Source organism: Hyperoodon ampullatus (assembly GCF_949752795.1).
Source record: "Hyperoodon ampullatus genome assembly, chromosome: 12".
Lineage (NCBI taxonomy): Eukaryota > Metazoa > Chordata > Mammalia > Artiodactyla > Ziphiidae > Hyperoodon > Hyperoodon ampullatus.
This window is the reverse complement of record NC_136925.1, coordinates 70,417,422-70,430,744: the sequence shown is the minus strand read 5'-3', so window position 1 is coordinate 70,430,744 and position 13,323 is coordinate 70,417,422. Positions and strand designations below refer to the sequence as shown.

Genomic DNA, 13,323 nt, shown 5'->3' with positions numbered 1-13,323 from the left:
ATTCTTAATAGAGGAAGACAAACAGTTAATCAGATTGAATAGGAAAAAAATAAAATTATCTTTATTAGCTGCAATGTGATTGTCTATGTAGGAAAACTACTAGGACAAATAAATGAGTTTCACAAGGTTGCATAATACAAGATGAACATATAAAAATTTATTATATTCCTATATATTGGGAATGAACAATAAGAAATTATAACAACACCATTCATAGTAGTATCAAAAAAAATATGAAATACTTTGACATCAACTTGGAAAAAATATGTACAAGACACATACAAAAATCACAAAAACATTGAAAAGTGCTGAGAGAAATTAAAGAATACCTAGTTATACCATGTTCATGGATCAGAAGACTTAATATTATTAAGATGCTGATTCATCTCAAATTGATATACAGAGTCAATGCAATCAAAATTTTCCCAAACAAAACTTTTAGCAGGCTGTTTATGGAAGTTGACAAGCTGATTCTAAAATTCACCTAGAATAGTCAAAACAAGTTTGGAAAAGAACAAAATAGTTGGAAGATTTACCTGAATCAACACTTATTTTAAAGCTGTAATAATCAAGACAGTATAATACTGGCATAAAGATAGGCAAGTAGACCAATGGAACAGAAAAGAGTCCAGAACTAGTCCCACTTATTTATGATCAGTTGATTTTTTCAACAAAGACGCAAAGGCATTTCAGTGGAGAAAGGTTAGTGTTTTCAGTAAATGGTACTGGAACAATTAGTTATCCATATTCAAAAAGTTCAACTTTAACTTTGCACTATATAAACAGTTCAAAATAAAGAGGATATTAAACTGAAATTGAAACCATAAAACTTTGATAAGCATTTTTATAAATGCTTATAAAAATACTTATAAAAAATTTCTTCATTTCATAAAGAAATGTATATTGTAAATCAACTATACTTCAATAAGAAAAATACTGATTGATTACATTTAAAAAAAAGAAATATATAGGTTCTTTCTTTTAAAATCATAGACAACTATAACCTTAGGAAAAGCTACTGTGTGCTTCGGACTTCAGTAGTTAATGCTTCTTCTGTAGGAAGTGGCTCTTTAAAGACACCAGTAACCAAGGACTGATTGAAAGTTACGTTCCAAAGTAAAACGGGAAGTCTGTATTCCCTCACAAACATTTCCACAGACAGTTGTATGTCTTAAAGAAAAAATTTGTTCGTTAAATAGAAAACAGGGCCACGTTTTATTTTGTTCTGTTTGCTTCTTGGTGGGGAGGAGGATAAGAAGCTAGTTGCTTATCTCACAAATATGGTAGTTGACCATCTCTAAATCTCTGGTATTCAAGAAATACCAAGTTTCAGTTCACAAAATGTGAGTCCTTTGTTATAAGCATCTTTTTTTTTGTTTTGGCCTGTAGGCAGTTTCTGAAACTAGTTTCTGACTCCCATGTGATGCTTTTATATGATATTTATCCATAAAACCGTTTGCATTTTTTTGAGTTGATGGTGCCTTTTGGTCATTCGGCTGCACCTCTCTCCCCTTCTTCGGGATTGTGACACTGTTTCACTCTTCCTGATTCATTGCTTCCTGGTGGGTGACATCATGATTTGCGAGCAGTCCGATATATAAATAAGATGGTGAGAACTGCCTCAGCAATTCAGTTTCTGTTTGAAAGGAATTAAGCAGTCTCTTTCTGTTTTCTTACATTTCCCCCTACATTGTGTTTTCACAATTATATTAGGCACTAAAGGAGGGCCTCTTTTCACTTTCACTCTATTTCAAAAAACATTTGGTTGATTCAAAATCTTCTTGGAAATGTACTACCCCATGTGTTATAATAGACCTCTCCTACTATGTACATTTTTATCATGCTAGAATGTATCATTCAGCAATACCTAATAACTACTAATTTTCTAGGAGCATCTCAGGAATTATGGATGCTTCAATCAGCATGTTTTTATTTTTGCTGGTATTAAAGGAGTGTTTATCTAGAAAGTGATAAGAGCAAATCGTCAAGCTTTGACCTTCTTTACTATGTAGACATTATATATACATAGGTGTTTTGTGTGCTCTGGTAAGTGTGAAAATATGTGTGAGATCAATAAAACTTTAACATGTTCAAAAAAAAAAAAGCGGTGCAATATAATGTGGAATTTCAGTACTCAGGCCGGATCCCCTGCCAGGACATATCTCATCCAGAGAAATTTCCAGGGATGAAGTCACTCCTTGAAGACAGGATTTTGGAGTGATTCTATTCAGTGCTGTGCCCCCAGAATCTAGAACAGTGTCTGGGTTGTTTTTTGTCAAGGAACAAACTTGAGTTTATTTATGAGTTCTAGTGTATTCTGATTTTAATGTGCCTTTGTTATTTTTGTATGTATGCATACTTTTTAAAAACTGAACACTTACAAGTATAAATAAAAGTTCAGGGCTTCCCTGGTGGCGCAGTGGTTGAGAGTCCGCCTGCCGAGGCAGGGGACACGGGTTCGTGCCCCGGTCCGGGAAGATCCCGCATGCTGCGGAGCAGCTGGGCCCGTGAGCCATGGCCGCTGAGCCTGCGCGTCCGGAGCCCGTGCTCCGCAACGGGAGAGGCCACAGCAGTGAGAGGCCCGCGTACCGCAAAAAAAAAAAAAAAAAAAAAAAGTTCAAAGTAAAATAGAATCTAACCATGAAGTTAAGAAAAAAAAAACTATAAAACTTTTAGAAGAAAACAAAGGATAAAATGTTTGTGATTTGAAATTAGGCAAAGATTCCTTAGATATAACACCAAAAGGACAATGCATAAAAGAAGAAAAAACTGATAAATTTGACTTCATCAAAATTAACAACCTCTACTCTTGAAGGCACTCTCAAGAGAATAATCACCTGAGTAAGGACTTGTACCTAGAACATAAAAAGAACTAATAAAAACCAATAAGAAGAAGACAGCCTAATGAAAATAGTCAAAATATTCAAACAGACTTCAATAAATATGTAGAGATAGCAAAAAGCTCATGAAAATATTCATCATTAGTCATTGAGTATATGTAAAATTTAAACACCAGGGATACCACTATGCTCTCATTAGAATGGCTTAAACTGAACAGATAAAATGCTGGTGAGGATGTGGAAACAACTGGAATTCTCCTTCATGCACTGCTTATGAGAATGTAAAACTGTACAGTCAGTTTTCTGTTACTTTATTTACTCATTAGCTCCATTTCCATTATCTCAACTTACTTTTACAGTAAACCTGGAATTAATTCAGTGCCTCTACCTTTCATTCTTTGCAAAAATCATTCATTCTTTGCATAAGTTTATTCTAGACTTTTTCATGATAACTTTTCTGGCTATCTTAAATCAAGTGTTACCTTTTTTGCAACTTCAATGAATCACTAAGTGCTCTTTTCCACAACTATTTCAATTTATTGTAGTTGTAATGTAGTGAGAGATTGTACAGTTTTGTACCTTTTATACAATAGTGATTCTTAGGAGTTTTCTTATAATAATGAGGAAATTACTGATGTAAATGTACCATTTTATGAAGCTACTTTTAAACCTCTAATAGCTTTGGTTTAGATAATTTGATTTTAGTCTTTCTAAAACTAAGTAGGCTATAGTCCTTGACAACATGTTAGTATTTCATAATGGTGAAGTAATGTACAGTTTTAAGAACTTTTGATAATTTAGGATGTACAGGTGCTTCTTTATTTCTATATTCCTCACAAAATCTGTGGAGTTAGCTCATCATAGTGTTAGAGCTGGAAAGGCATTTTATGATAAATTCCAGTTCCTTCAACCTTCCCACAAAGATACTAATCTGTTAGTCTACTTGGATACACAGTTATTGAGAAAATTTACCATTTTTCTCATTTACCTATTAAGACCTTAAATAAATCAGTGGCTCAGAAAAATTTATGTTTCAATTTAGCTAGCAGTGTTTGCAAGTTTGGATTTTCTCTAATAATCCTTAATCATCACCATCATCATCAATGCCATCTCATTTGCTGTGTGCCTGTGACTATGTAGTATTCCAGACATCAGTCTAAAATCTAAAATGATCTGTGCTTTACAATCCATAGTGAAAGACTAAGTAAGGCAACTTTTAATAGAAAATATTTTTGAAACATACTTTCCTTTATTTCAACCTGGAAATAGGCAAAAATTGGGAAATTATCTAATAATTAGTATTAAATACCAGCTTCTCACAGTCCCAAATTAGTTGAGTGGAATAATTGTGATAAAAATCCACAGAATAAGTGACTATCACAGACAATAAATATGTGTGCTTGGTCTTAAAAAATACAGGAATAATGAATATGCTGTTTAAAATATTGTCAGGTCATTAAAATCTAGCCACATATCTGAGAAATAATCATTTTTCTACAAGCATTTTATATTATGCATTAACACCATCATATGTATATATTCTGTTTTATCCTCATAATTACCCAGTAGTTGAGGTGTTACCATCCCTATTTTATATGAGAAAATGAGTTCACAAGACTTAGTTGCTTTCTCAAGATTACAGCTAGTAAGTGACAGAGAATTAGCCCTGGATCTTTTGATTTCAAATCAGATATTTAATTTTTTTATTATACTATGTCTGCTTCTTTATCAAACAAGCATTTGTAAACCTCAATATTATACTGTCTATAGTCGGTTGAAACTCACCATCAAAAATTTCTGAAATGGAGTAATATGTTACTTGCAGATGGTCACAATAATAAAAATAAATTTCAGATTTCCCATCTTAATTCTAAAACTGCATTCCTCATTTTATTCTATGTTGTTATGACTCAGAAGCTTAAGTCAGTAAATGAATTTCTTCACTTGGCCTTTTTTCTAGTCTCCTTGTCAGATTTGTTGTCTCTTTTTCCCTGTGGTAAAGTTATGCATAATATGGGAATTGGGGGAAAAGGTTATTCATCTGATCATTTCCAAACACTGTAACACTCCAGCAGGATCAGCATGTAGTTGGCTCCTGTGTGGCAAAATACCGTGCTATGGTGTAACAGGAGGTTCATCACTGCTCTTTTCAGATAGTTTCCACTGTATTCCTTCCTACTGTACTTATTTATCTATGGATGGAAACTATTGCTAATTGTTAAGAGAAATTCCTATTAGAAAGTCCATTAATAAATGGTATGTCCAGTCTTCATTTAATTGTAATTATGAACTTAATTGTGGAGGACTAACTAGTTTTAGTTTCCATGGTTTAACTCAACAGTATGTTAAACAATACACATTTTTAAAAGTAACATTACATATTTAACTTACATAATTTAAACTATTCTAATATTAGAGATCAGATAGTAAAGATCTGACTTCTAAAAGAAATCTAAAATTAATATCAAACTCTAAAGGGATTTGTTTATATTGTATGCAAACATATATATATGATATACAATGTATATTCTACAGTCCTCACTGATTATGGTATTAAAAACATGGTATTTCAATTTTGTACAATGTATACATGAAATATATATATATATATATATATATATATATATATATATATATATACACACACACACACACACACATATATGGTATAGAAGTGTTTTAGGTTCAGTTTTCTGAGAAAGAAAACTTTTTTCCTGATCATCACATACATTTTTCATTTCTACAGGTGTTTTTTTGGAGAAAATTAGTTTGGCAATATACAACCAGTACAATTTGTTTACCTGGAATTGTTAGTGCCATCAAGTGGCAAAGAACGGGTATTTCCATATTTGGCTTAAACTTGTATAGCTTACTGAATATGCATATTTTTATGTCTTCCCCAGAAAACGTCCTTTTTTTTTTTACTAAGCATTAAAAAAAAATAATGACTAGTTCAGTTTCAACTGTTTTTATTATAGTCTAGTCATTGTACCTTCTTTAAAAGGTATAATAATTATGAGGGGAAAATTGTTAAATGAATTATTCTCATAATGATAGTATAAATATTAATAGAATCCATATGTCTTTTGAAAAGCTTTAGAAAAGTCTTCAAAACTAAAGAGAGTTCATTGTGTGAAGGTAATTATGTTACTCCTACATTGTAATGCAATTCGATTATTGCAAAAATAATCTTCTCCTTTATTAAAGTGAATAGAAATTGGATGACTGTAAAGTACTGTGAAAACGTGTGCTTTAGAAAGCTTTATATTAGATAACTGGTAGAATTAGATATAAAGCAGTGGTATAAAAGCAAGTGTTTTGCACAACAATATGAACGAATGTACTTAATGCTACTGAACTGCACTCTTCTAAAAATGGTTGAAATTGTAAGTTTTATTTTATGTATATTTTACCACAATAAAATTTACAAATATAAAATCAACTTTAACAAAGATAGAGAGAGAACCAACAACAAAATTTACAAAGGTGTATATATGGAAAACTCATTATGGCCATGAACAAATTTATAAAGGTATATATATGGAAAACTCATTATGGCCATGAACAAAGTTCTAAATCCATGATATTAATGAAGCTAGTTTAAAGTTAAAAAAAATTAAAATGCAAGTGTATGTGATGATTAGGAAAAAACGTTTTTTCCTCAGCAAACTAAAACCAGAACATCTCTTTACCTTTTTTTCCCCTTGTATTCCATGATTTTGCCACGGTTAGATTTTTATTTTAATTGTATGTATCAATTAACAATTTTGAGTTTTTCCCCAGGCAGCAAATAACATAGGTTCCATTACTCAAAGCCATTAAAAATGTTTCATCTCTTCTTCAGTGAAGTCTCATCAAACTTTTTCTGAAAGAACCAGATAATAAGTATTTTAGGTTTTGTTAACCGTAAGATCTGTGGCAACTATTCAGCTCTGCTATTGTAATGCAAAAGTAGCCACAGACAATACATAAATAAGTCAGCATGGCTGACTTCAAATAAACCTTTATTCATGGACCCTGAAATTTAATATGTAATTTTCACATGTCACAAGATATTATTATTATTTTAATTTTTTCAGGTATTAAAAATGTAAAAGAAAATTCTTAGCTTGTAGACCCTACAAAAATGCAGCCAGATAAGACCCATGGGCCATAGTTTGCCAACCTGTGCTTTGATACTTTTTTAATTACTTTATTTGAATAAGGTGCTAACTATGTATAATAAAAAACAGCATAAATCTCAGACTAATAGTGATTTGTGTGACCAGAAATAGAAAGAATTCCTAAGCTTTTGAAATGTAGTTATTAACTGTAAATCATCCTGGCCAAATACCAATAAGAACAATTCCTATCAAGAAGAGTGCATTATTTTTCTGAGAATTATGTGTAGGTTGGTCATAATGTTTTGAATATTTGTCTATAAATACATGTAAGTACCCAAATTTGTCCTTAATTTCAAACATCCTAATGACTACTGATTGGTAGTCACTAACAAGAAGAAAACCATTTGTTTAAATTAAAAGTTAATTCAGAATTTGTTTTTCAGTATAATTTTAAAACATTGTGTTTGATTGGTGTTCTAGTCTGTGAAATTAACCAACAACAACAAAAAGGGTGCTGTTACCAGTTTTTTTTACTGGGGCAGTCATATTAATACCAAGCTAAATTCCTTTTCTTAAAAAATAAATTAGTGAATTGTAATCATTGCTATATTTTTACAGTGGGTGTTTTTAGATTATAGATAACTAGATGACATTGGGAACTAAATACATGATTTTCTTATGCTTTAAATATATTTTGATTATTCAGGTGAGTATGCCTTGGCAGCAGAACTGTACAGAGAAGTGCTGCGTTCATCAGAGGAACACAAGGGAAAGCTCAAAACTGATTCACTGCAAGTAAGTAAAAAGTAAAAAGTTTCAAAATATTTGTTTTTTATAAAATAATTTTTCTGAATATTTAAGAGGACAGAGAGTAACAAATGGATTAAGTCATAATCACTGGGGATGAAGCTTGGAAATCATGTTCTTTTAATAAGCACCCAAGGTGATTTGTATATACACGAAAGTTTTAGAATCACTATTCTGTGTGCTCAGGTCAGTATTGGCCACAAGGCTGACTAGATAAGCCTAAGCTACATTAGAAAAGCAGCTCAAAATATTTATATTTCAAAGAATGGGGTCAGTTTTATCACTTCACATATTAACATCAACATATTTATTCACATGGTATTCACCAAAAAGAAGAGAAATTGAGTTAAACTCAAAAATGAAACTAATAAATGATAATGAAAATGAAAACTAAAGTGATAATAAAATCTATCCAATGATAATAAAAACTATCCAATGATCTTCTAATTTAATTTTTGGAGGTCTTTTAAGGAGATTTGGATATTTGAATTATAACACTTATTTAAGTGTGAAATATCTTCCTCTTTCTGGTTCAGTCCAGTGGATCATATAGACAAGGCTCTCTAGCTAAATGGTAAATAAGGATACTTTTATGAATCTTGGTAAGTTTAGGCTTGAGTCCCAGGTGAGGCTTCTTTTTTACCATTCAGAATCTAAACCTTGGGACCTACATGTTCACCTGTGCCTGAGCAGGTATTAGGGGGAGTGTATGGGGGGAGAGGGAAGAAGAGAGAAAATTAAATACCAGTCTACTTATATTATGCATGGGTAAGGATTACAGAAGGTCATGGACCTTTTAGCAAATGTATTTACCACATGCGAGAAGGAGGAAGTACAAAGATATCGTGCTCCTGAATAAAGGAAACAAAAGTAGGACAGGTAGGTCCAGTATGCCTGAGTTCAAGAGTGAAGAGTAAGCTCTCAATCAGCCTGGTTCTTCCTTTTGAGTCACAGTAACCCCAGCTGCTGATAAAGCATGGTCCACCAAATGTCTTGCTCTATCAAGTCAGATTAGCCACACTGCTCTGTTGGGCATGTGTAAGGCATGTGTAAGGGAATGGAGAGAGACAAGTATTCCTCCCAGTTCAGTCCACCACCTTGTGCAGAAAGCAACAGAAGTCCTCTTCCACAAGTGCACACAGAGAAGTGGAGCTGAGTTTCTACCATTTTTTCTTTCATGGTATTTATACTTTTGCTTTTGCTATTAAATCTGATAGTGTTACTGATTATGTTATCTATGAAAGCATGATGAAAAGACCTAAGACATTTGAGGTAGTTCTTCAAAGGTTAACTCTACAAAGATCTGTACCACGGCCCGTAATTTGCAGCCAAACAGAATAAACCCTTATAGTCTCAAATCACTGACACCAAATCAGACCTTACCAGAAAGACTCCTTTCCCATCATCCTTTGGCCTTTAGCTGTCTTCTCAAATAAAGACTCAAATTAGATAGAAACTACCTTCACTTTATTTTTTTTCATAGCCCTTTACTCCAGAGGGAGCCTCAAACCAGTCACAGACTCAATACCACAGTGAGATGCCTGGCTTATATTTAATACAGAGATTTAAGATGGATTTAAGATGGTGTAGATTTATTCTACACCATCTTCACCTCTAGCTCCTCCGCTTTTCAGCCCTTAAGTTCAACAGATCCAGGTCACAGCCCTGTTTTCTAATGTATTTCATTATCTTTGTTTTTATCATAATATAATTGCTAGGCTCATCCAGACTCATTTCTCAGGAGAAGAGGAATCAAGTCTGTGCAGTCAACCTTTCTACTTTACTGGATGGACTTCCTTGGCATACTCATATTTCCCCATATAGACAAATGCATGTATAGGAGCAGAAATATATCTATATTACATACTCTGTTAAATACATAGACATGTTTCATGAAACTGTATATTTTTAATTAGAAATTTATGTCATTATGAGTTAAGATAATTACTATAAAACTGACTTTGAGAAAGTTGGTATTCAAATTGTTTTAAAGGAAAAGAATTCGGTGATTAAATCTTAAATGCGGTGTTAGTGTTCTGTATGCCTTAATAATAGTAGGTTCTCCCCTTGGCTGTCATAATTGTTGCCTTTTGTGTGTTTTATAGAGACTTCATGCTACCCATAACCTGATGGAATTGTTGATAGCCAAGCACCCAGGGATACCTCCTACCCTGAGAGATGGCAGACTTGAGGAAGAGGTAATTATTATTTTTTCATTCTATCTATAAAAGAATTTTTTTTCACACTTCATGCTCCATCTAACTGATATTTCCTAGGGCATATAAAGGTAACCATGTTTTCTCACTGCTTTGCTGTTCTAAACTTTGCCATGGTGATTTTGGGTGGCATAGAATAGCAATACTCCACATTATTTTGTTTCTCTGATGATATACTTGCAGCTATATGGCAACTGCCTATTGTAGATATGGCTTTTGGTAGCCAACAGCACAGGATGTAAATAAACAACAAATGAAAAAAGGAAATCTTGTTGATCTCATGACAGATCTGCAAAAGATGTAATTTAGTAAAAATAAAAAGTTTTGTACTCTCTCCACCCTTCAGTATTATTTAAGTCAATAAATAAACTCAAATTTTCAGTTGTATTTCTTAGGTTCTCTCAGAGAAGTTCCCTCTGCAATGAGCATTGCCTCTCGTTAGAAACAGTGTTATTATAAATTATTGTTAATATGCTTATTATGCCAATTCCCCCATGGATTTTTGCCTTGTTAAAACTCAAAGAGAGGTGGCAAACCTAAAAGCAAAAGAGTAGTAAATATGTTTGAAATGTATTGAACCTGTAAATGAAGCCTTTATTTGAATTAACAGGATAAAAAACGAGATTGTACAAGTATGTACAGCCCTTTCTTGATGCTAGATGGCAGTCTTAAGTGTTGGAAATTTTCAAGTGAAATTTTATTCCCAGTGCAGGCATCTAATCTTATATGTAATTAGTCACTCTGTTTAAATGCCTTCAGTGACAGGAAGCTCTCTGGGAGACAGTCCCGTCTATTAGTAGACAGCTCTAATGACCAACTAATTATAGCCAAGGAATTTTAATAGAAATTAATTGGACTTGATTAACTATTTCCTTTCCCATATTAGGAAAGTTTTCAACTATAATCTTTTCAAATATTTTCTCAGTCCCTTTCTTTTTCTCTTCTTCTTCTGGGACCTCTATAATTCGAATGTTGGTGCCTTTAATGTTGTCCCAGAGGTCTCTGAGACTGTCCTCAGTTCTTTTCATTCTTTTTTCTTTATTCTGCTCTGCAGTAGTTATTTCCACTGTTTTATCTTCCAGGTCGCTTATCCGTTCTTCTGCCTCAGTTATTCTGCTATTGATCCCATCTAGAGTATTTTTAATTTCATTTATTGTGTTGTTCTTCGTTGCTTGTTTCCTCTTTAGTTCTTCTAGGTCCTTGTTAAATGTTTCTTGCATTTTCTCTATTCTATTTCCAAGATTTTGGATCATTTTTACTGTCATTACTCTGAATTCTTTTTCATGTAGATTGCCTATTTCCTCTTCATTTGTTTGGTCTGGTGGGTTTTTACCTTGCTCCTTCATCTGCCGTGTGTTTCTCTGTCTTCTCATTTTGCTTATGTTACTGTGTTTGGGGTCTCCTTTTTGCAGGCTGCAGGTTCGTAGTTCCCGTTGTTTTTGGTGTCTGTCCCCAGTGGCTAAAGTTGGTTCAGTGGGTTGTGTAGGCTTCCTGGTGGAGGGGACTAGTGCCTGTGTTCTGGTGGATGAGGCTGGATCTTGTCTTTCTGGTGGGCAGGACCGCATCCGGTGGTGTGTTTTGGGGTGTCTGTGGCCTTATTATGATTTTATGCAGCCTCTCTGCTAATGGATGGCTGTGTTCCTGTCTTGCTAGTTGTTTGGCATAGGGTGTCCAGCAGTGTAGCTTGCTGGTCGTTGAGTGGAGCTGGGTCTTGGTGTTGAGATGGAGATCTCTGGGAGATTTTCGCCGTTTGATATTACGTGGAGCTGGGAGGTCTCTTGTGGACCAGTGTCCTGAACTTGGCTCTCCCACGTCAGAGGCACAGGCCTGACACCTGGCCAGAGCATGAAGACCCTGTCTAACCGCATGGCTCAGAAGAAAAGGGAGAAAGAGAGAGACAGAGAGAGACAGACAGACAGACAGAGAGAGAGAATGAAAAGTATGATAAAATAAAATAAAATAAAGTTATTAAAATAAAAAAATTATTATTAAGAAAAAAAAATTTTTTAAGTTAAAAAAAAAAACGGACGGACAGAACCCTAGGACAAATGGTGAAAGCAAAGCTATACTGACAAAATCTCGCACAGAGGCATACACACACACACTCACAAAAAGAGGAAAAGGGGAAAAAATAATCTATCTTGCTCCCGAAGTCCACCTCCTCAATTTGGGATGATTCGTTGTCTATTCATGTATTCCACAGATGCAGGGTACGTCATGTTGATGGTGGAGATTTAATCCGCTGCTCCTGAGGCTGCTGGGAGAGATTTCCCTTTCTCTTCCTTGTTCGCACAGCTCCCGGGGTTCAGCTTTGGATTTGGACCCGCTTCTGCGTGTAGGTCGCCTGAGGGCGTCTTTTCTTCGCTCAGACAGGACGGGGTTAAAGGAGCAGCTGACTCGGGGACTCTGGCTCACTCAGGCCGGGGGAGGGAGGGGTACGGAGTGCGGGGCGAGCCTGCGGCGGCAGAGGCCAGCGTGACGTTGCACCAGCCTGAGGCGCGCTGTGCGTTCTCCCGGGGAAGTTGTCCCTGGATCACGGGACCCTGATAGTGGCGGGCTGCACAGGCTCCCCGGAAGGGAGGTGTGGAAAGTGACCTGTGCTCGCACACAGGCTTTTTGGTGGCGGCAGCAGTAGCCTTAGCGTCTCATGCCCGTCTCTGGGGTCCGCGCTGATAGTGCGGCTTGCGCCCCTCTCTGGAGCTCCTTTAAGCAGCGCCCTTAATCCCCTCTCCGTGCGCACCAGGAAACAAAGAGGGAAGAAAAAGTCTCTTGCCTCTTCGGCAGGTCCAGACTTTTTCCCAGACTCCCTCTCGGCTAGCTGTGGTGCACTAACCCCTTTAGGCTGTGTTCACGCAGCCAACCCTAGTCCTCTCCCTGCGCTCCGACCGAAGCCCGAGCCTCAACTCCCAGCCCCCGCCCGCCCCAGCGGGTGAGCAGACAAGCCTCTCAGGCTGGTGAGTGCTGGTCGGCACTGATCCTGTTTGCGGGAATATCTCCGCTTTGCCCTCCGCACCCCTGTGGCTGCGCTCTCCTCCGAGGCTCCGAAGCTTCCCCCTCCGCCACCCCAGTCTCCGCCCGCAAAGGGGCTTCCTAGTGTGTGGAAACCTTTCCTCCTTCCCGGCTCCCTCCCACTGGTGCAGGTCCCGTCCCTATCCGTTTGTCTCTGTTTATTCTTTTTTCTTTTGTCCTACCCAGGTATGTGGGGAGTTTCTTGCCTTTTGGGAGGTCTGAGGTCTTCTGTCAGCGTTCAGTGGGTGTTCTATAGGAGCAGTTCCACGTGTAGATGTATTTCTGATGTATCTGTGGGGAGGAAGGTGATCTCCGCGTCTTACTCTTCTGCCATCTTCCTCCAATCCC

The 13,323-nt window shown here is 35.9% G+C and overlaps 1 protein-coding gene across 2 annotated transcripts in view; it reads left to right on the top strand.

The window, feature by feature from the left end:
• Positions 1 to 13,323, top strand: part of SHPRH (SNF2 histone linker PHD RING helicase) — a gene marked incomplete at its 5' end in the record, with an annotated part of 79,809 nt that overhangs the window by 19,987 nt on the left and 46,499 nt on the right. For both annotated transcript variants that reach the window (XM_079716875.1, XM_079716876.1), the window contains 2 exons: positions 7,650 to 7,738; positions 9,856 to 9,948. In XM_079716875.1, coding sequence (XP_079573001.1) covers positions 7,650 to 7,738; positions 9,856 to 9,948 — 182 coding nt within the window. The remainder of the gene's footprint in view (positions 1 to 7,649; positions 7,739 to 9,855; positions 9,949 to 13,323) is intronic.